This window comes from Schistocerca serialis, chromosome 1 (genome assembly GCF_023864345.2).
Source record: "Schistocerca serialis cubense isolate TAMUIC-IGC-003099 chromosome 1, iqSchSeri2.2, whole genome shotgun sequence".
Classification (NCBI taxonomy): domain Eukaryota; kingdom Metazoa; phylum Arthropoda; class Insecta; order Orthoptera; family Acrididae; genus Schistocerca; species Schistocerca serialis.
In genome coordinates this window covers 424,773,851-424,801,834 of record NC_064638.1, presented here as the reverse complement: position 1 = coordinate 424,801,834, position 27,984 = coordinate 424,773,851, and the positions used below count along the sequence as shown (strand labels likewise).

At 39.5% G+C, this 27,984-nt stretch overlaps 1 protein-coding gene across 1 annotated transcript in view; it reads right to left on the bottom strand.

Annotated features, from left to right (window-relative positions):
• LOC126472226 (RNA-splicing ligase RtcB homolog) overlaps positions 1-27,528 on the bottom strand; it is a 69,835-nt gene extending 42,307 nt beyond the window's left edge. Inside the window, exons 1-5 of the mRNA XM_050099921.1 lie at positions 27,230-27,528; positions 26,930-27,125; positions 26,725-26,855; positions 16,995-17,121; positions 16,019-16,285 (exon numbers count right to left, since the gene is read on the bottom strand). Coding sequence (XP_049955878.1) covers positions 16,019-16,285; positions 16,995-17,121; positions 26,725-26,855; positions 26,930-27,125; positions 27,230-27,325 — 817 coding nt within the window. The 5' untranslated portion in view covers positions 27,326-27,528. The remainder of the gene's footprint in view (positions 1-16,018; positions 16,286-16,994; positions 17,122-26,724; positions 26,856-26,929; positions 27,126-27,229) is intronic.
• Between the last annotated feature and the right edge of the window lie 456 nt (positions 27,529-27,984).

The following is a 27,984-nucleotide window of genomic DNA, read 5'->3' as shown; positions in this document are numbered from 1 at the left end:
AATCATCAGAGACGTGTTTGGAGGCAACCTGGTCGAGCTGAACACCTTAGGCACACCGTCCAGCGAGTGCAGCAAGGTGGAGGTTCCCTGCTGGTTTGGGGTGGCATTATGCGGGGCCGACGTATGCCACTGGTGGCCATGGAAGGTGCCATAACAGCTGTATGATACATGAATGCCATCCTCCTACTGATAGTGCAACCAGATCGGCAACATACTGGCAAGGCATTCATCTTAATGGACAACAATTCGCGCCCCCATCATGCACATCTTGTGAATGACCTACTTCAGGATAACTACATTTCTCGACTAGAGTGGCCAGCATGTTCTGCAGACATGAACAATATCGAACAAGCCTAGGATAGATTGAAAAGGGCTGTTTATGGATGACGTGACAGACCAACCATTCTGAAGGATCTACGCCAAATCGCCATTGAGGAGTGGTACAATCTGGACCAACAGTGCCTTGATGAACTTGTGAATAGTACGCCATGACAAATACAGACATGCATCAACGCAAGAGGATGTGCTACTGGGTATTAGAGGTACATGTGTTTACAGCAATCTGTACCACCACCTCAAAGTCTTGCTGTATGGTGGTGCAAGATGCAATGTGTGGTTTTCATGAGTGATAAAAAGGGTGAAAATGATGCTTATGTTGATCTCTATTCCAATTTTCTGTACAGGTTCTGGAACTCTCAGAACCGAGGTGATACAAAACTTTTTTTGATGTGTGTATTTGAAGGGTTCTGGTTTGACTGACTGATTTGGGAGAGGGGACCTAACAGTGAGGTCATTGGTCCCATTGGATGAGGGAAGGAGGGGGAAGGAAATTGGCCATGTCCTTTCAAAGGAACCATCCCAGCATTTGGCTGAAGCAATTTAGTGAAATCACAGAAAACCTGAATCAGGATGACCAGATGTGGGTTTGAACTGCCACCCTCCCGAATGCAAGCCCGGTGTGCTAACCACTGCGCCACCTAGCTCAGTTGAAGGGTTCTAGGAAACGGCAGTCTATCTGCTACAGAAATCTTAGAATATGTTGTAGTCCAGTCAGAATAAGATGGGCTGGGCACAGCAGCCTCTCATGCACAATGTGGTTTTGCAAATATCTGTGGCAACACCTCAGTGTCGTTGCACTTACATAGGCAACTACTGTTTTTGCCTGCAGCCTTTTGCACTACACAGCTGAAAGTTGCCAACAACACTGCTGACTGTTAGGGATGACTTATGCCTACTCCCCGTGATGTACACTCTTTGACATAAAACTTGACCGGCGGCCGGCCGCTTCAGAGGCTAAGTCCGCGCCGATCGCGACATGGGACAAAAAAACTGGCCAACTCGCTAATTCTCTAAGTCCGGTTATCTGCACAATCTGGCAACACTGTAGACTGCGGCACTTCCTGGAGGAAAACTTGTCCCATGATAGAGAAACTCTAGTCTGATTACGCCTGTGGTCTAGCGGTAGCGTGCGTTGTTTCTGTTCATAATGTCAGTGGATCGAGAGCAGCTGGCATAAAATATTTTTATAGCCTCTTCTGTCTGAATGCTGAAGACGTGAATGTAATGGTAGCGCAGATTCAATCTATTTCGCTTTGTGACACACCGATATCAAAATTTTATCCAGTAACGATTTTGCGGCAGATTTCCTGCAGACTGTCCTCCTCTGGACGCCGTATGCGGCAAAGCTCCGGGATCCATTTGCTGGCTACTGGCAGCGGCCGTGGCGACAGCAGCGGCGCTGCACTCCCCCGTTCTTTATCGAAAGCGCCTGCTACCGCTCATCGCTTTTGATGATTTAAAACGCTTTATTATTAAATGTTGCTCCACAGAAAATTTCTACAATTTCCATTCACGCTCAAAAGCAACGGAGACAGACGCCCTGATTAGTAGGCGGGTATTATATTACATTAATCGGCAAGAGCTGAGTATGGCCCGAAATTAATTTTATAGACTGGGACGAAATTAAACCACCTCACTACATTCGATGAATTTATAAATGCTTCATACCTCGTTTCTTTTCCTTTCAAACTCAATTATTTGTGCAACTTTTGGTCAATGTTTGGATGTTTTCGTCAAGCCAGAGTGAGCGTCTGTGGTGTAATGTGTATTACAGTTCTTGTTTCATTCCTTATGGTAAGTCTATGTGATAAACTGTGTGAATACCTTGCAATGCATGCTCTGTAGCAGTGCAGGAACACTGCACATTTGGAGTTCCATGTATGGGTTCATGAAGTATTTATTGTTGATCGGAAGTGATAGTTAAGGTCATCAGATTTAAACCAGAAAAATATGTCGTTTTGAAGGTTTCAGAGAACGGAAAGGAATTGCTAATGCCGGTGTTAGAAAACGTCTACAGTTAAATGCTATTGCAAAAATTTAGAAGAAGGGAATTACATTAATGAACATGTGCACTTCATAAACAACCTTCTGACATGTTAGACCTATATGACGAACAAAGCTCAAATTTATATCGTTGACAGTCGGTTTGAATCTTTTCAGGGTCTATTTTACAGTGAAGCACCTTGGAATTCGCAAAGCAGAAATCCATGATATTAACTTAATTTACTAAGTCGAAATCGGACGAAGATTGATGTTTAAAGGCATTCTTCAGATTTCGCATAAGAAATTTTTACTAGCAGTTTGCAACTCCATTAATTAAAATGGAAAATAAAAGGTTGTACTCAGCGGCTTCTACCGTGATTCGAACTGCTATGTCTTATAGTACAAGCACTGCAACGCACAAGGGAACCTCTGAGCTAACGACACACTGGCGGCCAGAGGCGGAATATAGTCACTGCGATGTTGCCTGAGCCTCAAAACGCAACCTTAAACACACGAACAGAGGAGGTGGAGATTACTGTTTTAACGTCCCGTCGACAACGATGTCATTAGAGACGGAGCACAAGCTCAGATTAGGGAAGGATGGGGAAGGAAATCGGCCGTGCCCTTCCTAAGGAACCATCCCGGCATTTGCCTGAAGCGATTTAGGGAAATCATTGAAAACCTAAATCAGGATGGCCGGGCGCGGGATTGCACCGTCGTCCTCCCGAATGCACACACAAACAGGTGTTATGTGAAGAACGCCATTCTTGGAGTCCAGAAATTAAATATACTTTCTAATTGTGTCATCTTGCAGTGGATTATATCGTACGAGTCTTCGATGTGGAAAACGAATGTCAAGTGAATTTAGCGAGGTAACGCCGACCTACACCCGGGAGTAAATGCACTATCAGAGTGTTGACAAATACTTGCTACGACGCTGCCATTTCTAGGCTCTCTGACGAGGCAGCTCTTCAGCGAAATGCTTGCCGTGATTCTCCGATACGGTTCTTCAGAGTGGAGTCGTGTGCGCATGTTTGGTTTTTATGCGGCGTTCTCCCCTGATGGTTTCTGACGTCGCCTTCTGGGCTATGTATACATATGAGACATTCAATTATCATTAATCCAGAATGATACAAGTTTCAGCTTCCGGTGCGGAAGAAGGCTGTTGACGCCGACATTATATCATTTCAACGTAGGGAAAGCAAAACGGATCATTCAATGTTTCTCATTCAACATAAAGCATGTGAGATAATTTTCCGTAACGTTCATAATCATCTAAAAATACAAACGAAGTAAAAATACACCGGAAGCTTATTCGAATTGAATATAACGCTTTGCACCTCGATGTCGAATTTGTCCACTTGCAATCTTTTGCAGCATACACATAGAATGTCATGATTACCACGAGAATGAAGAAATATGTTGGTAAGGATGGAAGCAAGAAGAGACGCAGTCAACAAATAGTCTATTCCTCATGGCATTCATTTCATTTGACACGTAAGAAGAGGTAAAGCGGGAATTTACTTTCGTTAACACGAAAGATATGCTGGACATATTGATAACGAGGAAGTCTGCGTCTTCATACGTTTCCTCCTTGAAATCTGTATGCTCTATTATATACTAAGTAGCACGATCATTGTTTCAGTAATGTTACCCTCTTGTTTGACCCTGTAACGATGAACAAATTCCAAATGCATGTCTCCCTTCCTGGGTTGTTTTTTGTGTTTTATTGCTTGGAATTCCTGAAGCAGACCACTGTGCCTTCCCCCCTCGTGGGTTAGGTCTCAAAACTAAACCGCTTTGTATCCAATGGCATAATTTATTCAGACAGCATCAGCATAAGACTATCAAACAAAGCCTTCCATTTACAGTTGCAGCACTCTAACCAGCACTGACCAAAGTGTAATCCACGGTCATGGTCCTAAATTACCAGCTGTCTACTACTGTGGCAAAGTCCGTACTACACTGTCGATTCCGCAGCACCATTTTATCTGGTAACACTGTGTAGTTGCACAGTTGTGCTACCAGGTCTGTCCTCACACTGTCAACTTTATGTATCTCACTTCTCCTGTAGCGTAGATCACGAGGAGCCGAAGTAAATGAGTGTATTCTGCATGACGTAACATTCAGTATTCCCTTCTTTCATAGCCACTCTTCATGTGCATCGATACCAAATAGGAATGCGAAAACTCTTGCGAGTGAGAGAATGACAATAACAATCGTAACAAGAACAAGCAAATAATGAATTATGTTTATTCCAACGCAGAACGAGAATGGCTTTAAATATAAAAATCTGTATCTATATCTATATCCATATCTATTGATCTTTGAGTTGGCACAATGCAAATATATTCTTAGCATTTAGTTACTGAATTTAGTTCTGGATGTTTGCAGAGAAAAGGAAAAGTTGGTACTTCTCGCTAGTGTAATATAATGTGAACCAGCAACTACCCTTTCCTTAGAACACGACTCAAGCAGGTCCTCAAGTAGGTAGCAAGGCACTGCTGCATTCTGTTCCCTGACATTGCTCTGATGACGGTTAATGCAGATAGTTCCGATTATGAAATACAAAACGTATTGCAGGTTAGTTCCTAGGATAGTAACATCAAATTTGCGTTGTAGACGGCACATGAACGTGACGACTATCCGTATTACTCATCAATATAAAAAGACAATATTTAGGGAATTTAGCAGGATTACTCAAAATGAATTCTGAAATTGGGTGACTGACTGCACAGGTGCTAAACGTCGTCAAGAGTATACGATGTCCTAATCGCATTAGGAATATGAAGATGGTCTTCGACAGCTCGCAACTTTCACATTGCTATCTCCACCCTACTCCAGACAGCCCTCGGTGGAGTTGCACGACGTTGCCGATGTTATGGAAGGCCTTCAAACCGACAACAGACCACATATTGAAAAATACAAGCGAATTCTCTTGCAGCGTAAGCTTATTGTAACTAATCTAAAAATTATTGGAGAGGAACATTGTCCTATTCAAAAAAAGTAAAATGTTACACACTGTTGACGTCAAACGGACATTATCTATGTCCTGTCTTGTGTCCTACTCATCTATAATATCAAGTGTACTATGAAAATGATTATATATAATGGATGATAGGGTAATGCATTGGTACCAGATGGTGGGGGCCGGCCGGTGTGGCCGTGCGGTTCTAGGCGCTTCAGTCTGGAACCGCGTGACCGCTACGGTCGCAGGTTCGAATCCTGCCTCGGGCATGGATGTGAGTGATGTCCTTAGGTTAGTTAGGTTTAAGTAGTTCTAAGTTCTAGGGGACTGATGACCTTAGAAGTTAAGTCCCATAGTGCTCAGAGCCATTTGAACCATTTGAACTATTTAACACAAAATGACATTAAAAATTAAAGTTATTCATGAGCAGCTAGTTGAGAATATGTATGAACATTAAATGACACGACGAACTGAAATAATATGACGAAGAGTTCAGCGCTCACTGGGAATAGAGCCCCACACATATCGTTGTTGACTACACACAAAGAGACGTCAGCTACCGAATTTTTCTCCACCAGCTGCTCAGAATAGCATCTTGAACTTACAGTCATCTCGCAAATAGTTCTGTGTCTCACTGGGAGTTAAAAACGTCAGATATTGTTAGTGTTGACAACGAATGAAAATACATTAAAAATCAAAATTATTATCCACCAGCAGATAGGTGTTCTCATGATAGAGCTTGATAATACATAATTAAATCTTTAGTGCCGGGCCAGGATTCAATCCCATTCACGCGTAATATGTGAAGGTGTTGAGGAATCTGCAGTTTTGAACAAACAACAAATTGTAGCCGAGCTGTATTGCCACGAAGGGATCAAATTCCGCGTTAAGGGCGGTCTGAGTTGCATTCCCAGTTTAGAACCAATTTTATCGACATACAGAAGCTCAAATAAAAGATGGAATAAGTGCCCTGTGACCATACATAGCGTTTGTGTCGTCACTTGAAATAAATAACTAGTATAAGAAAGGTTACTGGTGATAGAGTTTCTACATGTTGCCACTCCAGACTTTATTGTGGTTCAACCTACCGCCTACTTGGTAAAGAAGGAATATCATCTTTAATGTGAATTTTCAGACCACGCAGCCATTATATCTCCTCACTTGGTGTAGCCAGGAGAGAATGGAATCTGTCTCTCCCTATCTAAAATCATTGACGGAAGTGGGAATCGAACCCAGACCATAGGTATAACAACCTACCATCCGTCCAACAGACCACGAAATCCTCTTCTCTGCGAGTCATTTTTCTATCGTAACGCAGTTGCGCCACACTGGATGAGAATTCTGACACACAGGCTCCCTGTAGTAATTTGCAGCATGTTCAGTAAATTCATTTACTTGGTTGACCGAATCACCATGAACTAGCTGCCTCGGCTACCCAGTGCATACATTCGACTATTTTGTAATCACAGAAATAAAATCACGTAACTGCCACCTACACACAACTGCCAACAGTGTAGGATGCAGAAGTTTAAATAGGAAGTGTTCCTTTCCACTTGAGCTATTCTATTGCGCTATCTGTTACTAGAAAACGTCGTTCAGTCCAAAAGAAAAGCTGTAACTGTTTGTCTCTCAGAAGTCAAGACCTGGCCATATGCATAATCTCACAGTGCTGTGGAATCCAAAAGCTCTGGAGGAATAGTTACCGAGCTCTGGAGCTGCTGTAGCTACGTGTCAGCTTGTAGCATAGATAAGATGTCGCGAGTTCGAATACATTCAGTGCTACATTTTTTAAAACTCAATTCTGCTCTCTGCTGAAGGTATCAATCTAATGGAACTTTGAACATAATTCCCTTCACTTCTCAACCAAAAGTAGTCGCATGTGGAAAAAGGGCTAACTACTGTGACATTTTGTTCTATTCAGATTTAATAGACAGCAGGCAGCAGATGCATCTCGAACACGTGCAGGGAGAGCGCATCGTGCCATAATATGTCAGAAAAGTATTTTCTATATTAGCCGTCGTGTGGTAGTGATATTTTATTCTTCTTCAAACTTTGTTTGACAGCTTTAACTCAGAACAAGTTTTCTACATGCATGTAATCAATAAACTGCATGTGCATTGTCAGACTGTCATAGGTAACATCTGAGAATTCGCATATATCGTTGATGATTAATTTCTCTCTCATGTTTACTATTGTTTTAACAACACTAAAGGAAACCTTACGAAAATTGTAAATTTTGTCGATATGTGCTTTCGGTCGCCAGACGTCATATTAGCTGGTCTCGCGTTTTACCTGAAGACTACGGTCGTGTTCCAGCAGCGGTTTGAATAAAATGATAGTAATAATAACAGTAATAATCGAATTATCCGGCAACTTCACACTTCACAGTGGATTTTCTCGAACTAAGAAATTTGCTGAATTTGTGAAAAATCAAAATGGCTTCACATCCAGCCTATGATGCCTAGAAGAGTCTTTACATCCTGATGACATGAGAATAGCATAATCTCTGCGTCAGAAGCTTGCTTCTACTCGACCATTTAATAGACTCGCATTTTTTCCACCGTGACTAATTTTGTAAGCTAAGCACATCATCCGTTACAGCACACTCTTGGGGCTGGGTAATGTGGCCACAATGGTATGGTGGAACGAGCTATCACAGGTGCAATGCGTGGGTTCAGGCATTTACTTTTAAGAGGCACAAACAGATTTATTTTACCTCTGGTAACCTCAAGAGAAAGACGTTATAATCCAGAATCCGCATTAAACATCACGTTCCTTCATTACCAACTGGGCAGAGCCGGTTTACGTTGGGAAATGACACAGCGGAAGTCATGGTAAACAGAAATACAGTCGCCAGTAAGCTTACTTACATTAGAAAATTTTATTTCATTTGATGAACCGATACCCATTTAAAGGGACAGGGCTCTTATTTTACTTGTACTTGATTGAACTAGAGACGTTTAAAAATTTGGTGCTGGACTGTGATTCGAATTCGTATCTCCTCTTTCGAGGATATGAATCTCTCGGAACAGTATAGTTCAGTCATTTCGTTCCTTTTCCCAAGACTGCAATCTTCTCTAGGTCTCCTCCAAAGGTAAGTATGTGGGTCTGAAACCTGATCCAGTACAAAAATATTCATAATTTCATTTCTAGCTTTATCAAGTGCACACCCACCTGCTAGTGAAAATTAACGCGCAATTTCAATGTCTGTTCATGTGTTTCCAACAATGGCAACAGGTGTCGTTATTTCTGGTCAAACACACACACATCTTACTGTTCATGAGTAAGCAACTGAAACTTAAGCTATATTCGTGGATGCACGGTAGGTGTGCAGTTCGATTGTCGCTTAGGCACAAAAGTTTGTATCCTTATTTTAGATTCAGACACCTAGCGGCTCGTAAGAAAAACCGATACGTAACATTTGATTTTTCTTAGTTAACAATCGGATTACGTCTTGGGTTCATATCTCCGTCACAGAACTTCACATCATGCACTTCATCTTTAAATGCATGCACACTTTGTTACTTCAGAATGGAGGTATATCAGACATCTTTCGTGGTTCGATAACAGGGACGAAAGGGTCTTGATAGGAGTCACGGTTTATTACAAAAACTGTCGTCTTTTATTTTCAAGTTTAGATTTGGTTACTGGTATTGGCCAAAATTTCGGTAATTCATGACTCTTCATGGCTAATCAATATGATGTGATTAGATTAGATTAGATTACATTAGATTAACTCTTGTTCCATAGATCATGAATACGACATTTCGTAATGATATGGAACGTGTCATTTTAATGAAAGATTTCTTTAAATACCTTGATTCAATTTCTTTACAACAATTTTTTACACTCTCTCTCATTGCTTTTTATTTCTCTCTCTCTCTCTCTCTCTCTCTCTCTCTCTCTCTCTCTCTCTCACACACACACGCACACACACACACACACACACACACACACACACACACACACACACACACATTCTTTTTTATTTTTATTTGTATGTTGTGCTCGACTATCGGCGAGGCACGAAAACGCCTGTGAATGACTTTCTTAGTTTTGAGTACACTTACGAAAGAAATATAAAAACAACAATGAGAGTTACTGATTTATGATGCTCAGTTTGCAGTCAGTTCTGAGTATTATTAGTAACTACGCTCCAGTCCCTAAACCTAGTTACAGAAAGCGAATCAGACGCATTACGTATTCCAGGCCGTAGCAGCCGTGACTTGGAGACACCAGCTATGGTCACTTCCCAGACCGCTGTAGGATCACATCGGTTCGTCTTCTTCCTGCTGGTACTGTAACTGAGATTTGGCAACAAGGCAACGTATGTTTGGCAAACTCTGTGATCGACGAGTTACTTCCTGGTGTGCACGGAATTAAGCCTCAAAGTTCACTTGATTTTACCTGTCATTTCCATTGAATAATCCGAGTTATTATCGCTTGCAGGGTAACAAAAGATTGAAAATTTACTGTTTCCAGCCCAGGAAAGTCGTTGCAGGTGGAAACCGCAACTAATCTCGACATTCAAATAGCGGTTTACGAGTTCTAGTTACTATTGCCCTCGTAATAGGAAGCTAAGACCCATACCTCCTCGCCAGCTCTGTGGTAACGTGCTGAGCTGTGAAAAAGCGTCTGTTACAGTTCGCAGTTCCAGTCTCACTGACTGTAACGTTTTTATCCCTTCTGTGAAAGAGCTACAAGCAGTCAGATCAAACATCAATAAGGAAATCGCAAGAAAATGCTTTCAGCTCATAGTGCAATGTTGAAAAACTTACAATGCTGCACAACAGGTAAGGCCTCTTTCCGCTGCTGACAAGCGAATTTTGGGTTTCTAGGAATACGTAACTATATTTATGAAATGCCACATTTGCATACCTCTTGAGTATGACACAGCATACCAATTAAACACAGACCCAATCAAAATCTAAGTGAGTAGTATTTTACTAATTCGAGTCGATAGAGGCATGCTTGTTTACAGATACTTTCGTCGTAAGGTTACCATGGTTAGTTTTATTTCATTTGTTATAATACAGTGCACAATTTTCGTAAGGTTTCCTTTAGTGTTGTTAAAACAATAGTAAACATGAGAGAGAAATTAATCATCAACGATATATGCGAATTCTCAGATGTTACCTATGACAGTCTGACAATGCACATGCAGTTTATTGATTACATGCATGTAGAAAACTTGTTCTGAGTTAAAGCTGTCAAACAAAGTTTGAAGAAGAATAAAATATCACTACCACACGACGGCTAATATAGAAAATACTTTTCTGACATATTATGGCACGATGCGCTCTCCCTGCACGTGTTCAAGATGCATCTGCTGCCTGCTGTCTATTAAATCTGAATAGAACAAAATGTCACAGTAGTTAGCCCTTTTTCCACATGCGACTACTTTTGGTTGAGAAGTGAAGGGAATTATGTTCAAAGTTCCATTAGATTGATACCTTCAGCAGAGAGCAGAATTGAGTTTTAAAAAATGTAGCACTGAATGTATTCGAACTCGCGACATCTTATCTATGCTACAAGCTGACACGTAGCTACAGCAGATCCAGAGCTCGGTAACTATTCCTCCAGAACTTTTGGATTCCACAGCACTGTGAGATTATGCATATGGCCAGGTCTTGACTTCTGAGAGACAAACAGTTACAGCTTTTCTTTTGGACTGAACGACGTTTTCTAGTAACAGATAGCGCAATAGAATAGCTCAAGTGGAAAGGAACACTTCCTATTTAAACTTCTGCATCCTACACTGTTGGCATTATATATAATCATTTTCATAGTAGGTGGCAGTTACGTGATTTTATTTCTGTGATTACAAAATAGTCGAATGTATGCACTGGGTAGCCGAGGCAGCTACTTCATGGTGATTCGGTCAACCAAGTAAATGAATTTACTGAACATGCTGCAAATTACTACAGGGAGCCTGTGTGTCAGAATTCTCATCCAGTGTGGCGCAACTGCGTTACGATAGAAAAATGACTCGCAGAGAAGAGGATTTCGTGGTCTGTTGGACGGATGGTAGGTTGTTATACCTATGGTCTGGGTTCGATTCCCACTTCCGTCAATGATTTTAGATAGGGAGAGACAGATTCCATTCTCTCCTGGCTACACCAAGTGAGGAGATATAATGGCTGCGTGGTCTGAAAATTCACATTAAAGATGATATTCCTTCTTTACCAAGTAGGCGGTAGGTTGAACCACAATAAAGTCTGGAGTGGCAACATGTAGAAACTCTATCACCAGTAACCTTTCTTATACTAGTTATTTATTTCAAGTGACGACACAAACGCTATGTATGGTCACAGGACACTTATTCCATCTTTTATTTGAGCTTCTGTATGTCGATAAATTTGGTTCTAAACTGGGAATGCAACTCAGACCGCCCTTAACGCGGAATTTGATCCTTTCGTGGCAATACAGCTCGGCTACAATTTGTTGTTTGTTCAAAACTGCAGATTCCTCAACACCTTCACATATTACGCGTGAATGGGATCGAATCCTGGCCCGGCACTAAAGATTTAATTATGTATTATCAAGCTCTATCATGAGAACACCTATCTGCTGGTGGATAATAATTTTGATTTTTAATGTATTTTCATTCGTTGTCAACACTAACAATATCTGACGTTTTTAACTCCCAGTGAGACACAGAACTATTTGCGAGATGACTGTAAGTTCAAGATGCTATTCTGAGCAGCTGGTGGAGAAAAATTCGGTAGCTGACGTCTCTTTGTGTGTAGTCAACAACGATATGTGTGGGGCTCTATTCCCAGTGAGCGCTGAACTCTTCGTCATATTATTTCAGTTCGTCGCGTCATTTAATGTTCATACATATTCTCAACTAGCTGCTCGTGAATAACTTTAATTTTTAATGTCATTTTGTGTTAAATAGTTCAAATGGTTCAAATGGCTCTGAGCACTATGGGACTTAACTTCTAAGGTCATCAGTCCCCTAGAACTTAGAACTACTTAAACCTAACTAACCTAAGGACATCACTCACATCCATGCCCGAGGCAGGATTCGAACCTGCGACCGTAGCGGTCACGCGGTTCCAGACTGAAGCGCCTAGAACCGCACGGCCACACCGGCCGGCCCCCACCATCTGGTACCAATGCATTACCCTATCATCCATTATATATAATCATTTTCATAGTACACTTGATATTATAGATGAGTAGGACACAAGACAGGACATAGATAATGTCCGTTTGACGTCAACAGTGTGTAACATTTTACTTTTTTTGAATAGGACAATGTTCCTCTCCAATAATTTTTAGATTAGTTACAATAAGCTTACGCTGCAAGAGAATTCGCTTGTATTTTTCAATATGTGGTCTGTTGTCGGTTTGAAGGCCTTCCATAACATCGGCAACGTCGTGCAACTCCACCGAGGGCTGTCTGGAGTAGGGTGGAGATAGCAATGTGAAAGTTGCGAGCTGTCGAAGACCATCTTCATATTCCTAATGCGATTAGGACATCGTATACTCTTGACGACGTTTAGCACCTGTGCAGTCAGTCACCCAATTTCAGAATTCATTTTGAGTAATCCTGCTAAATTCCCTAAATATTGTCTTTTTATATTGATGAGTAATACGGATAGTCGTCACGTTCATGTGCCGTCTACAACGCAAATTTGATGTTACTATCCTAGGAACTAACCTGCAATACGTTTTGTATTTCATAATCGGAACTATCTGCATTAACCGTCATCAGAGCAATGTCAGGGAACAGAATGCAGCAGTGCCTTGCTACCTACTTGAGGACCTGCTTGAGTCGTGTTCTAAGGAAAGGGTAGTTGCTGGTTCACATTATATTACACTAGCGAGAAGTACCAACTTTTCCTTTTCTCTGCAAACATCCAGAACTAAATTCAGTAACTAAATGCTAAGAATATATTTGCATTGTGCCAACTCAAAGATCAATAGATATGGACATAGATATAGATACAGATTTTTATATTTAAAGCCATTCTCGTTCTGCGTTGGAATAAACATCATTCATTATTTGCTTGTTCTTGTTACGATTGTTATTGTCATTCTCTCACTCGCAAGAGTTTTCGCATTCCTATTTGGTATCGATGCACATGAAGAGTGGCTATGAAAGAAGGGAATACTGAATGTTACGTCATGCAGAATACACTCATTTACTTCGGCTCCTCGTGATCTACGCTACAGGAGAAGTGAGATACATAAAGTTGACAGTGTGAGGACAGACCTGGTAGCACAACTGTGCAACTACACAGTGTTACCAGATAAAATGGTGCTGCGGAATCGACAGTGTAGTACGGACTTTGCCACAGTAGCAGACAGCTGGTAATTTAGGACCATGACCGTGGATTACACTTTGGTCAGTGCTGGTTAGAGTGCTGCAACTGTAAATGGAAGGCTTTGTTTGATAGTCTTATGCTGATGCTGTCTGAATAAATTATGCCATTGGATACAAAGCGGTTTAGTTTTGAGACCTAACCCACGAGGGGGGAAGGCACAGTGGTCTGCTTCAGGAATTCCAAGCAATAAAACACAAAAAACAACCCAGGAAGGGAGACATGCATTTGGAATTTGTTCATCGTTACAGGGTCAAACAAGAGGGTAACATTACTGAAACAATGATCGTGCTACTTAGTATATAATAGAGCATACAGATTTCAAGGAGGAAACGTATGAAGACGCAGACTTCCTCGTTATCAATATGTGCGGCATATCTTTCGTGTTAACGAAAGTAAATTCCCGCTTTACCTCTTCTTACGTGTCAAATGAAATGAATGCCATGAGGAATAGACTGCTAGTAAAAATTTCTTATGCGAAATCTGAAGAATGCCTTTAAACATCAATCTTCGTCCGATTTCGACTTAGTAAATTAAGTTAATATCATGGATTTCTGCTTTGCGAATTCCAAGGTGCTTCACTGTAAAATAGACCCTGAAAAGATTCAAACCGACTGTCAACGATATAAATTTGAGCTTTGTTCGTCATATAGGTCTAACATGTCAAAAGGTTGTTTATGAAGTGCACATGTTCATTAATGTAATTCCCTTCTTCTAAATTTTTGCAATAGCATTTAACTGTAGACGTTTTCTAACACCGGCGTTAGCAATTCCTTTCCGTTCTCTGAAACCTTCAAAACGACATTTTTCTGGTTTAAATCTGATGACCTTAACTATCACTTCCGATCAACAATAAATACTTCATGAACCCATACATGGAACTCCAAATGTGCAGTGTTCCTGCACTGCTACAGAGCATGCATTGCAAGGTATTCACACAGTTTATCACATAGACTTACCATAAGGAATGAAACAAGAACTGTAATACACTTTACACCACAGACGCTCACTCTGGCTTGACGAAAACATCCAAACATTGACCAAAAGTTGCACAAATAATTGAGTTTGAAAGGAAAAGAAACGAGGTATGAAGCATTTATAAATTCATCGAATGTAGTGAGGTGGTTTAATTTCGTCCCAGTCTATAAAATTAATTTCGGGCCATACTCAGCTCTTGCCGATTAATGTAATATAATACCCGCCTACTAATCAGGGCGTCTGTCTCCGTTGCTTTTGAGCGTGAATGGAAACTGTAGAAATTTTCTGTGGAGCAACATTTAATAATAAAGCGTTTTAAATCATCAAAAGCGATGAGCGGTAGCAGGCGCTTTCGATAAAGAACGGGGGAGTGCAGCGCCGCTGCTGTCGCCACGGCCGCTGCCAGTAGCCAGCAAATGGATCCCGGAGCTTTGCCGCATACGGCGTCCAGAGGAGGACAGTCTGCAGGAAATCTGCCGCAAAATCGTTACTGGATAAAATTTTGATATCGGTGTGTCACAAAGCGAAATAGATTGAATCTGTGCTACCATTACATTCACGTCTTCAGCATTCAGACAGAAGAGGCTATAAAATTATTTTATGCCAGCTGCTCTCGATCCACTGACATTATGAACAGAAACAACGCACGCTACCGCTAGACCACAGGCGTAATCAGACTAGAGTTTCTCTATCATGGGACAAGTTTTCCTCCAGGAAGTGCCGCAGTCTACAGTGTTGCCAGATTGTGCAGATAACCGGACTTAGAGAATTAGCGAGTTGGCCAGTTTTTTTGTCCCATGTCGCGATCGGCGCGGACTTAGCCTCTGAAGCGGCCGGCCGCCGGTCAAGTTTTATGTCAAAGAGTGTACATATGCCAGTAGATGTCCACTAATCCAGAAACATGCTGCTAGAACAGTAACAAGTATGTTTAGTTCATGTTTTAGTGTAACAGATGCTGTGTGAACATAAATGGCAGACACTGGACGAAAGACGACTAAGTTATTTCAAAACATTGTTGGATGAATATGAACAACCGGTATTTGAAGGCAGATGACAGTTCTGTTACCCCCACCTCTCATATCAAACTACTCTCCACCACACATTGTGCATGGGTATTTATGGAGATGCAGACTGTGTTACAAACCTAACTTATTTGTTTATTGTCAAGGAAAAAGAACATGCAAATTATGCAGTTGCTTGGTCATTCCAATTAAGTAGTGTGAACCATTTTTAGGAAATTGGCTTTGTACTGGTATCATACCAACTCTAACCAGCAATACAAGAAAGTATGTTTCTAAAATTGCATCATATATCTCGTTGACAGTACACAAGGTAACAGTTAAACCGAAGGTTAAAGGTAGTTTACAAGGTTTGCATAAAATAATATCACAAAAACTCACATTAATGAATATCTCACCTGTAGCAACCTGATGCCCAAAGCCTCTGCTTCCTGAATGGATCATGACACATATCTGTCCTTTCATTTCTATTCCCATTTTACTGGCAGCCCATTTATCGTAGATCTCATCAACTACCTGTATCTCAGCATAGTGATTCCCTGCTCCCAAGGTACCTAGCTGAGGCAGTCCTCTCTTCTTTGCTCTCATGCTGACTTTACTTGGATCAGCATTCAACATGCGGCCGTACTCCTCACAGTGTTCTTTATCTTCAGCCCATACATAACCTGAATCAAAGAATCCATATGACCTTTGTTAAATATGCTAAAATATCCTTCAAAGTCCATGCATAAATAAATTAACACACACTGTTAGCCATTCTCCAAAATTTTCTGATAAACCTTTAAATATCTGCCATATAGTATCTCTCTTTGTTCTTGCAGTATTTCTCTGAAATACAAGCATTTAAGTTTTATTCCCAGTGCCCTAGCCTATATTCATATCACAAAGTTCAAACTCGTCTACAAATGTTACTGCTGCTTCATATCAACAAGAGAATGTTTTCTTGGTTTAAAAGTACCAATCTCACAAATTCATAGTTCTGAAATTTTTATAACTAGAAATGTTCATGAAAGCACAAAGAAAATAAAAACTACAGTACAGTCACTATTTCAGTGCCCTCCATTTCATTCTGGATTTGCACGTATTGAATATAATTTCTCTATAAAGACAAATGTTAATAGCTTGAAATATTAATAAAATAGAGCATTTTGTAGTAAAACTAATTTGCCACATTAGGACTGCAGTTTTTAGAGACTGCAAATATAAATAGAATTCAACAGTAAAAAGGAGATGGAAACGGTCCATTTCCACAGTGAAAACATTATAGGAAGAAAACTATGCACACATAACTGTTATTTCATCTAATCTGAAGCATTTCTCTTTCGCATATTATTTAGCAAGTATTAACTAAAAAAGACAAATGCCACCAAATACCTTCACGAAGTGACCAATCCATTCCCATTTCCAGTGCCTCTTCCATATCTCTTGCATTCATAGGGATTATTCCCTTTGAACCAACACCAACAGGAATATGATCGAACATGCTCTGAGCTAACTGCTCCTGTAATTAAAACAGTATAAGCCATACTTTTTTAAAGCTTTGAGACAATTTTTATGGGAGAAAGTTATCCTCGATCCAAAGATTAGTGTGAATACTGAAGTGCTTTCCTAGGCACAGCCCCATTGGAAGTGATAAGGCATTGCTTCCCTATGATCTTCCAAAGAACTCATCCATCAATTTATAAGGGAACCAACATTTAACACAGGTTCTGAACCTTGGTACAATTTTTCATATTAAGAAATTATAGCCAGAGTTGAAAAAATAACAGAAAAAAGTTATGGTTCATTGAGGACTGTACCCAGGACCTTTGGATTTGTTTTGTCTGGCATCCATGCACATCTGATGTAAATACACTAATTCTTCCAATCATGTGCCACACTATCATTTCATTGTTGAACATATGACTTAAAACAGTATGAACAACCACATAAGCAGATAAAAACTAATGTCGTCTTGTTTAGCATATCCAACTTTTTCTTGCAAGGTTAAGTTTCACCCTTTCACAAAAGTAATAACTGGATTATATAGCAAGATATGTATGGAGTCCCCCCCCCCCCCCCCTCGTGAACCATGGACCTTGCCATTGGTGGAGAGGCTTGCGTGCCTCAGCGATACAGATAGCCGTACCGTAGGTGCAACGACAACGGAGGGGTATCTGTTGAGAGGCCAGACAAACGTGTGGTTCCTGAAGAGGGGCAGCAGCCTTTTCAGTAGTTGCAGGGGCAACAGTCTGTATGATTGATCTCGCCTTGTAACATTAACCAAAACGGCCTTGCTGTTATGGTACTGCGAACAGCTGAAAGCAAGGGGAAACTACAGCCATAATTTTCCCCGAGGGCATGCAGATTTACTGTATGGTTAAATGATGATGGCATCCTCTTGGGTAAAATATTCCGGAGGTAAAATAGTCCCCCAATCGGTTCTCCGGGCGGGTACTACTCAAGAGAACATCTTTATCAGGAGAAAGAAAACTGCTGTTCTACGGATCGGAGCGTGGAACGTCAGATCCCTTAATCTGGCAGGTAGGTTAGAAAATTTAAAAAGGGAAATGGACATATTAAAGTTAGATATAGTGGGAATTAGTGAAGTTCGGTGGCAGGAGGAACAAGACTTCTTGTCAGGCAAATACAGGATTATAAATACAAAATCAAATGGGGTAATGCAGGAGTAGGTTTAATAATGAATAAAGCTACTACAAACAGCATAGTGAACGCATTGTTGTCACCAAGATAGACATGAAGCCCACGCCTACTACAGTAGTACAAGTTTATATGCCAACTAGCTCTGCAGATGACAAAGAAACTGAAGAAATTTATGATGATAAAGAAACTATTCAGATAGTGAAGGGAGATGAAAATTCAATAGTCATGGGTGACTGGAATTCAGTAGTAGGAAAAGGGAGAGAAGGAAACATAGTAGGTGAATATAGATTGGGGGGAAGAAATGAAAGAAGAAGCCCCCTGGTAGAATTTTGCACAGAACACAACTTAATTGTAGCTAACACTTGGTTCAAGAATCATAAAAGAAGGCTGTATACATGGAAGAAGCCTGGAGATACTGACAGGTTTCAGACAGATTATATAATGTAAAAAGACAGATTTAGGAACCAGGTTTTAAATTTTAAGACATTTCCAGGGGCAGATGTGGACTATGACCACAATCTATTGGTTATGAACTGTAGATTAAAACTGAAGAAACTGCAAAAATGTGGGAGTTTAAGGAGATGGGACCTGGATAAACTGACTAAACCAGAGGTTGTACAGAGTTTCAGGGAGAGCATAAGGGAACAATTGACAGGAACGGGGGAAAGAAATACAGTAAAAGAAGAATGAGTAGCTTTGAGAGATGAAGTAGTGAAGGCAGCAGAGGATCAAGTAGGTAATAACACGAGGGCTAGTAGAAATCTTTGGGTAACAGAAGAAATATTGAATTTAATTGATGAAAGGAGAAAATATAAAAATGCAGTAAATGAAGCAGGCAAAAAGGAATACAAACGTCTCAAAAATGAGATCGACAGTAAGTGCAAAATGGCTAAGCAAGGATGGCTAGAGGACAAATGTAAGGATGTAGAGGCTTGTCTCACTAGGGGTAAGATAGATACTGCCTACAGGAAAATTAAAGAGACCTTTGGAGAAAGGAGAACCACTTGCATGAATATCAAGAACTTTGATGGAAACCCAGTTCTAAGCAAAGAAGGAAAAGCAGAAAGGTGGAAGGAGTATATAGAGGGTCTATACAAGGGCGATGTACTTGAGGACAATATTATGGAAATGGAAGAGGATGTAGATGAAGATGAAATGGGAGATATGATATTACGTGAAGAGTTTGACAGAACACTGAAAGACCCGAGTCGAAACAAGACCCCGGGAGTAGACCACATTCCATTAGAATTACTGACGGCCTTGGGAGAGCCAGTCCTGACAAAACTCTACCATCTGGTGAGCAAGATGTATGAGAACGGTGAAATACCCTCAGACTTCAAGAAGAATATAATAATTCCAATCCCAAAGAAAGCAGGTGTTGACAGATGTGAAAATTACCGAACTATCAGCTTAATAAGTCACAGCTGCAAAATACTAACGCAAATTCTTTACAGACGAATGGAAAAACTGGTAGAAGCTGACCTCGAGGAAGATCAGTTTGGATTCCGTAGAAATGTTGGAACATGTGAGGCTATACTAACCTTACGACTTATCTTAGAAGAAAGATTAAGAAAAGGCAAACCTACATTTGTAGCATTTGTAGACTTAGAGAAAGGGAAGCAGTGGTTGGGAAAGGAGTGAGACAGGGTTGTAGCCTCTCCCCGATGTTATTCAATCTGTATATTGAGCAACCAGTACAGGAAACAAAAGAAAAGTTCAGAGTAGGTATTAAAATCCATGGAGAAGAAATAAAAACTTTGAGGTTCCCCGATGACATTGTAATTCTGTCAGAGACAGCAAAGGACTTGGTAGAGCAGTTGAATGGAATGGACAGTGTCTTGAAAGGAGGATATAACATGAACACCAACAAAAGCAATACGAGGTTCATGGAATGTAGTCGAATTAAGTCTGGTGATGCTGAGGGAATTAGAATAGGAAATGAGACAAAGTAGTAAAGGAGTTTTGCTATCTAGGGAGTAAAATAACTGATGATGGTCGAAGTAGAGAGGATATAAAATGTAGACTGGGAATGGCAAGGAAAGCGTTTCTCAAGAAGAGAAATTTGTTAACATCGAGTATACATTTAAGTGTCAGGAAGTCATTTCTGAAAGTACTTGTATGGAGTGTAGCCATGTATGGAAGTGAAACATGGACGATAAATAGTTTGAACAAGAAGGGAATAGAAGCTTTCGAAATGTGGTGCTACAGAAGAATGCTGAAGATTAGATGGGTAGATCACATAACTAATGAAGAAGTATTGAATAGAATTGGGGAGAAGAGAAGTTTGTGGCACAACTTGACCAGAAGAAGGGATCGGTTGGTAGGACATGTTCCGAGGCATCAAGGGATCACCAATTTAGTATTGGAGGGCAGCGTGGAGGGTAAAAATCGTAGAGGGAGACCAAGAGATGAATACACTAAGCAGATTCAAAAGGATGTAGGTTGCAGTAGGTACTGGGAGATGATGAAGCTTGCACAGGATAGAGTAGCATGGAGAGCTGCATCAAACCAGTCTCAGGACTGAGGACCACAACAACAACATGTATGGAGTATAGCATAAAACACAGACAGCAGGTGTAAAGAGATAAGCAAAAAAAATGACAGATCATCCATTTATACATCATTTTGCATAACGTTATGGATTTCAGCATAATACAAAGAAAAACAAAATGTAAGTCATTCACCTTCTAATGCAAATTACAGTTCGATGAAGATTTATATATATGTTCTGAACAATGCTCTTCAACAGACAAGCCCACAGTCCCTCCTCCCCGCCCCCCCCCCCCCCAAAAAGTGAACCCCTGCTGTCAGGACCATGACAACCACATGGCTTTCACATTACATCATTTATCTTTTTGCATTAGTTATTCTGAGAATGGAGTAAGCATCCCCAGAAGGGGTTTACGATTTCCCATTAAGATATTTATGATGAAATAATAATGTAGAATGAAAATAGTTTTACAAATTAATTAAATTTTTACCTGTCTACTTGTACTATCTAATTCTCTACAGTACAATGAATAAATAATATTTATGTAATGTACTTTAAATGCTTGTTTTTATGTTAGTTTGATTTTGCTTTTTTTCAGTTTTATAGTTTTATTTCTGATGAAACACGTATGAGATTCCATTGATTTTTAATATTGAAAATAAGACACTGACAGCCCATGAAAGAACAGTGGGTGCAATGTTGTGCAATTAGTACATTTTTTTACTTGTGTAGTTACAATGAGCTAAATTACCACTTATTAGGAACCTTTGATGTGGCATGGGAACTATTCATAACTTATCCACATCATTCCAAGAAATGACCCCATAGCCAAGCACTCTAGTATATGTAAGGAATGCTATGTACGGAAATACGGAAGCGTCCGATCTAACCCGTCGGCTTTGACCCATGACGTCACAAATATGGCGAAAACGACCATAAACGACAATTCCAATATGGCGGATATAAAAACGTTGCATACGTATCACAAAGACGAAAACACATAGAAAAACAACACACACAAAGGTTTCACAAGAACAATCTGCTAACATTGATAGCAAACAAAGATAATAATAAACAAGTGGTACTCAAGGCCAGGCAGGGGGGGGGGGGGGGCTGCGCCCCCCCCTGAACCCCCCCCCCCCGCCAAAAAAAACCTCCCAACCTAACCTCGTATTCAGGGCTACGCTACAGATCAATGTGTAGGTCAATCAAAAGATAAAAAAAAGAAACAAAGTACAGTAAAAAGGTAAACTATATATTACAGGCCCTAAAACTCCTACTAAGGTAACGTCAACGAGGCAACATCTACAAACACGCCACACTCACAAGCCAAACTTCGCGCCGTAATGACGTCACACACCACAACACCCTTACGTCACGGGTCAAAGCCGACGCGTGAGATCGGATGTTTCTGTTGACCCGCTATGTACACTGACAAATGACAAAACTCAAAGCATGTGGTGCCGCTTATGTTATATTTGTTATGGTCTATACAATATGCTCTTTAGGTTACGTAACTACAGGCCTCTGTACACTGTGACGAGGCTCTTTTACTCCTAAGTTTAAATTCATGCAATTTGTTTTCCTGTTATTCAATGTTACATTTACATGCCTCCGAAGAATGAGAAAAAAAAAATTCCAAGTTATAACAAAAAGTGCTAATATGTCTTCAAGCTATGCAATGAATAAAATTTTGCTAAAATCGGCAGCTACAAGTCACTAACAGGCTACTGAATCAAGATAGCTAACTGTAGATTTTTCTTAAGTAAGCAAAAATTTATCAATTTTGGAGGCTTTACCACAACACAAGAATAAAATTTAGAAATTTGGACTGCATTTTTTTTTTTTTTTTGGAGAATGAGTAGCTGAATACACATCTTCACTATTCAACAGAATTATTTTATTAAAATCAGTAATTATGCCATAAGCAATTAAGACTTATTTTATTCAATATGGCAGAAAATAACCTGTTGCCTCTTGTGCACATACTTCAATAATTTCACTTCTTGTTTATTTTATAACATAAGCCCCTACCATAATTTTTAATGATTTTTACTAAATTTCCACTTCAAGTTTTGCTGGGTATTAAAGTGTGTTCCATGTGTGACAACACCATTTTTATATAACGCTTTTTCTTCATATCTTTATACGTGCTATGCAATTGTTGCCTAATTTTATTATTGCTATTTTTATTTTAATCTGTTCTTGTTTCATAGGCCTTGTCTAGTTGGCTATCTCGAAGTTAAGAAGCTGACGCCTTTTTGAAAATACTATCTGCAACAACTGTGTTATCAATTATAACATCTTTCTTTCTTTCTACAGCTACACAGTGCCAAAGACTGCTAGTGCAAGTCCAAGACAAATGCAAAAGATGCATGAATAACCAAAATGTGAAACCCAGAGTTTCAAAAACAGAAAACAAGTGGATCTCACAAAAAGGATGAAGTCGCAAGGTACAACTGAAGGTGAGACAAACTGATTAAGAGGTATCTGAAGTGACTGCTGAGGGCAAAGAAAAGGGCTGTAAGCTTAAACAGTAATCTCCCTCTACATCCTCAAGGATATGTGGGTCCAAATCAATGTCTGTAGTCACTTGGAAAGGCCATATGTAGAACAACTGCTTTGCCCAAATTACCAGGGAAGAAAACATGCGTAACAGAAAGCACTGGTTTATCACTAGCCATGGAAGTCTTTCATTCCAATGTAAAATCCAAAATTGATTACTCTAAAATAAGAGATTTCTCTTTTACACCACAGATTGCATATACATGCTCAAGAATGAATGACTGTCATAATCTGGGAGAATGGAATCCAGGAAAAGTTACAACATATGCACTATATGACCATGTTCTTACAAGTAACTTTCTCATTTTTTTAAAAAAGAAAACAAAGAGCTTATCAATTTCTCCAAATTTTGTACCTATCAACCAAAGAATGTTTTACTTCCGAAAAACACACTATCTGATCAATGCAAGTGCAGAGTAGACATGTTTTCAGACTTAAGCCTAAAATACACCTATTTAAGCTCTTTCTAAAAGAAAATACTGTACTGTGGAAATCTCTTCTGCTTGCTGATAAAATAGATGTTGCTGTAACACAAACTTTTGCTGATACTAGAAACTAAGGTTTCCAAAAACACTCTCTCTGGGAAAACTCAGCAAAGATTAAAACTTTCTACTAGAGAAGTCCTGTCTGAGATCTAGCCTATTTGAAGGCAGTACAAGATCTACCAAGCTTTAAGGCCCACATAAATTTCCAATGGATACAGGCTGCAGCATTCAAGAATAATAAACTGGAAACAAGTGGTAACTGCATTTTTGCTGAGCAATTTTTCCATGTCTTTCTCATGTGTATACAGGAACGAAATTATGAGTACTGTCACCTAGAGAAAGTGTTCTGTACTCAGAGTGGCCTTATTCTTTAAAGGAAAATGTCAAATATTCCTTCTTTGTTTCAACACTAAGAACAAGAACAATGAATATTTACTCCCACTGATCCTTTTTAGGATTTTCAGTACTGAACTAACAGTTACAAATTTTCTGAAAAGGTAATTTGCAGTAATGGCCATGCCTCTGCGTTTAAAAGCAGATACATGGCCAATGTTCTACACTTTCTGTCTCAGAAAAACTGTATAAAGTTTTCAAGGAAGTATTTCGCACACTATGGAAAGGGAGTTGATGCAGTAGTGGGGAACTAACAACTTTTTCATGAGAACAGTAATGAGCTACGGAGAAAATGTCCCAGCTGTTCAGAGTGCCAAAGATTTTACCGGTCTTGCTGCAAAAATCTCATCTAATGAAGAACATATATATTTATGAACAATTCATAAAAAAAATGAACAGGAAAAGCCTTGGTTAGAGGGTCTACCTAAACCTGTAATTTCATCATTTTACATAATGAAATCAAAAGCACTGTCCACACAGTGTAGAAAATATGACGCTGCTTCTGATTAAGTCAGCCTACTTTTGGAGTTGAGGCTAGAATGGTCCATTTTTTTAATCTAGCCATCAACCAGTAGGGACTAAATTACGAGGGTGTTCACTACAGAGCACAAATAAATTTACCACAATACTGTGAAAGTTTATGTTATGCACAAGCCAAAGGTTCCCAATTTCTTCAGATGGGAAAAGTAATGGTATCAGATACCTTACACCTATTACGAAATTTTGAAGATAATTCCTGAACCAGCAACAGAATGGGACTAAATTTATTGACAGTTAACAATTTTGATCAACTTTAATGTTGCAACACTGCAACTTTAACAAATGAGTCGATGTGTGTTTACTTTCCCTGACAAATCCTGAGAAGAATGAATTCACGTAATGTCCTCTATGCGACAACAGCGTTCCACACATGAAAAATCAGACAAACTATTTCTTTCAACTTGCTCATTAAAATTGATATTATATGTTGGATATGTTGTTGTTACTACTAAAAAGTTCCGAAGTTTTTCCCACCTCCGACGCGTGACAGTAATCTCTCTCAGTATTTCCAATACTCATGTACATTCTAAATACTCCTGTAAATAACAAGTGTTTGCATGTAATTTTCATTTTTACACTGGCTGGTTGATATATTTAATGTTTTAAAGCAGAATAGTAAAAGAAAGACTTAATAAAACAAGTATAAATGTACCACACGTGAATGTGGACTGCTCCAGCTGTTGTGTCGCTGACATACAACTTTTCCTTCATTCTGAAAACTCTGATATGTACAACAATAATGCTGGTATTAAGATGCTACCAAGACACTTTAAAATTAATGTAGTTTTGATATACCAAAACTTTTAAAGGAACGTAGACTTCATGTAAGGCCTTTCCTATCTCTATCCCGTTTACTTATTTTCCATTGGTAGCATTAACCAGAACTATGTAGTAGATTTCCATGGACAGCACTGGGTCCATTGCTACTGATTCTTTACATAAATGATAAGGAGTACACCAGATGGTGCGTGTATAATCTATGACGACGATAATAGATATCTTATAGCTACTGGTAGCATTGATAATGAACTGGAGAAAATACTTGCTCTGCATACAGGAAAAAGCAACCCAGTATTTTAGCAGTAAAAATTTCTTCATAAATGGAACAAAAATAATGAACATGGAGGTCCATGCCAGCAGAAAAATCGAAAGTACCATCCTAAAGTTCAGAATGCAGACAAGCAGTTGGAAGTCTTTGGGTGCAGTAACAGGTAAGTACTTTCCCTGGGGAAAATCACATTGACAATATATTTTCTGAAAATAGCTCAAACACATTCAAAATGAATGATGTCAGACACAGTAAACAATGACACTACTAAAGTTGTACTATGATGTATAACTTAGTGCTATCTTGTCAATCACATTTTTTGTTAGCCTACTTTAATCTTGTCTTGCATAGGGTACTTCGGTGTCAAATAGCGTATATGCGTTGATAACACGAGTTTCTCCTCCGTGTGTGTGTGTGTGTGTGTGTGTGTGTGTGTGTGTGTGTCCATACAAAGAAATTTGTCTAAGGATGGATAAATAAATAAAATATATGTATGAATAGATTTATGAAATAAAAAGGTCTGCAATAAACTCTTGCCTACTACACCACGTAAAATCAGCACCAATGGCTACATTATTAATACTTTGGGGCTATCTCTCTACACGATTTATTTTTGAGAATCCTGACAAATATGTCAGGAGTTTACAGCTTCAGCTACATCGGATCAATGAATAACTGCAATATCTTTCCTATATATTTAACTTCCACTTCCTGCTCTACAATACCAGTAATCACCATGCACTATAAAGAATGAACCTTGAAAATTATGGAGACATCTAAGTACAAACTAACTGCATTTAAATATGGAAGGTGAACTTTGCCACTTCAAAAGTGTTGTGTGTACCTTAATTGCTATGATTTCCAATTGCTGAAGTTTAGTAAGATGCAAGCGAATTATGTAAGCAGGTGCGTAGAATATCTTCATAAAATTTAACTTACTTTAACAGGCTGAACATCCCTTTCATGAAGATTCGTCCTCAAGAGCCTCACACCACAGTTTATATCGAAACCCACTCCTCCTGGAGACACGACTGATTTTGGATCACCCATATCAAAAGCTGCCATGTTACCTGAAATATTGGATTTTGGCGGTAGTAATAATTATCGCGTACCCCTACACACAGCAGTAAACGTAACTACTCACCTATCGCAAAACCATAGCCGGAATGCACATCCGGAAGGCCAACTGATCTTCCTACAATACCCGGCAAGGCAGCCACATTCGCTATTTGTTTTACACCTGGTAGAAAGCCTCCAACCATGCCAGGCCGACATGCATTGCGAAGCTCATCGAACATCAATTTTTCCAGGTGATTATTAACATAGAACACGCCTTCAACCTATTAAAATGAGCAATATAATTCAACGTAGTAATATTAGCAATAGTCGAACAACTGACCTACAATACCCGCAAACAACATACATTTATTCTATGTTAACTCACATTCATGTTTGGTTGGAAACCTTTCTTAATTTTCCAACAACTTGGCGAAATCTTCTCCAAATACTTAAGCTCTTCATTGTACTGCCTAACAACCATAGCGATAACTTACACTTATAGAGAAGACAAATACCGTTACGGACACTCTTTAGTCCTACCTCGATTCTATAGGGCAGTTGCGATTAATTAAATGTTTACCAACTCTAGCTAAATACGATTGCACAAGTTGTCACTTCAACCATAAGCCGGCCAACTCACGCTGCTTCCGAATCACAGAAGTTCACCCACATGTCAAAACTGTCCAAAGTTGATAGGTGAAACTCTTTGCCGCAGTAGTACCATCTGCGACGTTTTTTTCTGCCTTAATGAAATCTTACATGTAAAATAGCGGTCGTTTACATGTACAAACAAAGAGGTCATTCATAATAGAGGAATTATTAAATTGCTAAAGAGAGTTCCAGATAAGACCCAAAATAATAGTTCATTAATGGAAAATTATTGCAAGAGCGTATAATTACGTCAAAAAGCTGAGAGTCAAAAGTATATGCAGTGTAAGTTTTTCAGAAGCAATTAGGATTTGCAGCAAGACAACAGCTTATTGGCAGTTCACGCCTCCTGCGTATAATACTGACATGGGAACTTTATCCGAGTAGCAAGCAATAGCGTTTCTGCTCACTAAGTTCCGAAGTGATGGTGGTGCTGTGGTTAATTCTTATATTTCTAACTTCTAGCTAATCTTTGTCAGCCGTATGATTCTT